Source organism: Euleptes europaea, chromosome 4 (assembly GCF_029931775.1).
Source record: "Euleptes europaea isolate rEulEur1 chromosome 4, rEulEur1.hap1, whole genome shotgun sequence".
Classification (NCBI taxonomy): Eukaryota; Metazoa; Chordata; class Lepidosauria; order Squamata; family Sphaerodactylidae; genus Euleptes; species Euleptes europaea.
In genome coordinates, this window is record NC_079315.1 from 5957893 (window position 1) to 5961711 (window position 3819).

The following is a 3819-nucleotide window of genomic DNA, read 5'->3' on the forward strand; positions in this document are numbered from 1 at the left end:
AAATACTTTAGAGAACTTCCGTGATCACCACTAGCGTAATTGGGCTATCCAAAGATGAGATTGCTTATGGACATGAATTAAGCATCTGGTTTTATTGGCAGGACTTTTACAACCATCTTTGTCTTTGGCACTTCATGGTTACAATTTCAGTTATTAGATACTACGTTCATAATCCAATTTGTTCTCCTGCTTTAACTAAACAGAAAATCAGAATTTTTAAAATGAAAATGTCACTTTTCCTAAACTGATAGATGAATATTAGCAAGAGAATACATTATTGTCAAAAGCATCCAAGCCCCGTACAAAACAAAAGCCATTTATGCAGGGTCAATTTTGATGCTCGCTCAAAGCTCTTTTTAAAAATGTGACCTTTAAAATGTCTAGTCACAGTCCTGATGCAAAAGGAGAAATTCCACCCCCCACACACACTCGCCAGCAACTTTGTTCCTGTTTGCATAGCCATTAGCAACCGCTGTATGCATACCTAACACCCGGCAGTGATTTTGCATGCTTCCTTGGGGGGATTCTTTGAGACGACAGCGGAGCAAACACAAAAGGTTGGTCAAAGGGGCTCTTAAGAAATGCGAAGCAGATATGTGCCGGCTTCGCAGTCACTTCCTGAGTGATGGCTCAGCATGAAAAACTCAAACAATTCAGCCTGGAACGTGCTGCTAACTATCAAGCATAAATGGCCAAATAGTAATACAAGTCCATAATTCCTCCTCGAGGTGATCAAAACCCTTTGTCCACCCCCCCCAAAAGTACATTTTACAGTAGGCTGATTCATCTTCAATGAGCCCAAAATTGCCGCTCACATCTTCCAGCTGCACATGCTTCTGCCCAGGGATTTCCTGAGAGCTATTTGGACATCCTTGTTCCTCAGGCTGTAAACGACAGGATTCAGCATTGGTGTCACCAGTGTATAGGTGATGGAGATAAACGTGTCCTCATTCAAAGTGTACCTGGATTGGGGCCTAAGGTAAATAATGGAAGCACATCCAAAGTGCACAACCACCACAATGAGATGGGAGGCGCAAGTGGAAAAGGCTTTCCGCTTCCCGTCTGTGGTGGGGATTTTCAGGATCGTGTTTAAGATTAAAAGATAGGACAGCAGGACCAGAAGGAATGGGCAAAATATCACCAAAATGCAAAAAATAAAAATGACCGTTTCCCCGATGTAATTTCGGCCACAGGCCAGCCTGAGCAGAGGTGCTAAATCACAAAAGAAGTGGTGGATTTTATTCGGCCCACAGAATGGCAAGGTAAATATGATAATCGTGTCAAGGGTAGAAAAAAAACAACCAGCTGATGCTGAAACGACAACCAATTTAGTACAGAGTCCCTGATTCATGAGAACCGGATAATGCAAAGGTTTACATATGGACACGTAGCGGTCGTAGCCCATCACGGTGAGAAGCATGCAGTTTGTACACCCAAAGCTCAGGAACGAACACATCTGAACAGCACAGTCAATGAATGAAATCGTAGCTTTTTCTCTTAGAAGATTTACAAGCATGTTGGGGATAATGGTGAAAGTGTAGAAAGTTTCTGAACTGGAGAGAACGGCGAGGAAGAAGTACATGGGGAGGGGGTGGAGGCTGGAGTCACGCCTTATTGTGATGATGATGACAATGTTTCCAGTCACAACGGCCAGGTACATGAGGGAGAACACCACAAACAGCGGGGTTTGCAGATCTGGGATGCTGGCGAATCTGGCGAAGATGAATTCCGTCACCGTGCTTTGGTTTTCTCGTTCCATTGAAGTTGAATCTAGAATGAAACTATTACATTGTGAGGGTGCCAATTATTTAACATTCTATACAAAAAATACTTGGGGAAATTTCAACTCAGAAATTGTATGGAAGCTACTCATAGACAGAGAAATAACAATGCAGCAAGGAGAATACCATCCAGTAGCTGTTAATTATTTCAAGGGCAAAATCTGTCTTTAGCTCAGAATTCTAAACAGACCCCTCGTAGACCCCCTCTGGCATTTGGACTCTATGGAATTTAAATCCCATCTCTCCCCAAATCCCGCCCTCCTCAGGCTCTGCCCCAAAATCCTCTCCTTGGTGGCGTAGAGGGACCTGGCAACCCTAGTCACTTCTGAATTTTCACACGGGGCTTAACTATGAATCCGCCTATGATCCATCATCAATATGTGCATGACACCCAGTGCTATATATCCTTATCCAAATCCCCAAGTGATGAAGAAGATGAAGAAGAAGAGTTGTTTTTGTATGCCAACTGTCTCTACCACTTAAGGGAGAATCAAACCAGAGTACAATCACCTTCCCTTCCCCTCCCCACAACAGACACCCTGTGAGGTAGGTGAGGCTGAGAGAGTTCAGAGAGAGCTGTGACTAGCCCAAGGCCACCCAGTTGGCTTCATGTGGAGGAGCAGGGAAACAAATCCAGTTCACCAGATTAGCCTCCACCGCTCATGTGGAGGAGTGGGGAATCAAACCGAGTTCTCCAGATCAGAGTCCACAGCTCCAAACCACCACTCTTAACCACAATACCATGCTGGCTGATACAGTAGAGGTCCTGAATAACACATGAAGCTGCCTTATACTGAATCAGATCCTTGGTCCGTCAAAATCAGTGTTGTCTACTCAGCCTGACAGTGTCTCAGGCAGAGGTCTATTCACATCACCTCCTTGCCTGATCCTTTTAACTGGAGATGCCCAGGATTGAACCTGGGACCTTCTTCATGCCAAGCAGAGGCTCTACCACTAAGCCTCACTGAGCTACAGCCCCTCCCCAAACAGTCTGGCTGCTATGGTAAGTTGGCTAAGAGTGAACAAATGGAAACTAAATCTGAAAAGACAAAGGTAATGCTGGTTGGGAAGGCAGAGATCTTGACGGACATGGTACCCCCAACTTTTGATGGAGTTCAGATGACCATTGCTGACGCAGTTAAGAGCATTGGGGCCTTTTACGCAGGGACATTTCCCCGCAGTCACCCTTGCCGACTACTTTGGGGCTTACTTTGGATTATGCATGCCTTTTCTGCCCATCAGAGGTCATCTTGCTCTCCCCGCGCATTTTGCCTGTGTTTTTCCAGACACTGTATAAGCCAGAATCGGGAAAATGTGGGCAAAACACGCAGGGAGAGCGAGGCGACCTCTGACGAGCAGAAAAGGCATGCATATCCAAAAGGAAGCCCCGAAGCAGTCGGCGAGGGTGACTGCGGGGAAATGTCTCTGCATAAAAGGTTGTGGTTGGGAAGGTGGAGATCTTGAAGGACATTGTGCCCCCTACTTTTGATGGAGTTCAGCTGACCTTTGCTGACTCCATTAAGAGCCTTGGGGTTATACTGGACCCAACTTTATTACTGGAGAAGCAAGTTAACATCGTTGCAAAAAAGTCTTTCTTCCAACTCAGCCTAGCTAAAAAGATGGACCTTTTTCTTGATACAGCTGATCTGACCTGCGGGATCCATGCTACTGTAATATTGAGACTAGATTACTGCAATGAGAAGAAGAAGAAGAAGAAGAAGAAGAGTTTATTTTATATGTCGACTTTCTCTACCACTTAAGGAATAATCGAACCAGCTTACAATCACCCTCCCTTCCCATCCCCACAACAAACACCCTCTGAGGTAGGTGGGGCTGAGAGAGTCCAGAGAGAACTGTGACTAGCCCAAGGTCACCCAGCTGGCTTCATGTGGAGGAGCCGGGAAACAAATCCAGTTCACCAGATTAGCCTCCGCCGCTCATGTGGAGGAGTGGGGAATCGAACCAGGTTCTCCAGATCAGAGTCCACCACTCCAAACCACCGCTCTTAACCACTACACCATGCCGGCTCTCCAGTGAA

The 3819-nt window shown here is 45.8% G+C and overlaps 1 protein-coding gene across 1 annotated transcript; it reads right to left on the minus strand.

Annotated features, from left to right (window-relative positions):
- Nucleotides 1-811: 811 nt before the first annotated feature.
- Nucleotides 812-1759, minus strand: LOC130476723 (olfactory receptor 10R2-like). The gene has a single exon (XM_056848698.1). It carries the CDS (start codon nucleotides 1757-1759, stop codon nucleotides 812-814), a length of 948 nt encoding a protein of 315 aa, XP_056704676.1.
- Between the last annotated feature and the right edge of the window lie 2060 nt (nucleotides 1760-3819).

Coding starts and splice junctions, on each gene's coding strand:
- LOC130476723 (XM_056848698.1), bottom strand. CDS start 1,759: ATGGAACGAGAAAACCAAAGCACGGTGACGGAATTCATCTTCGCCAGA.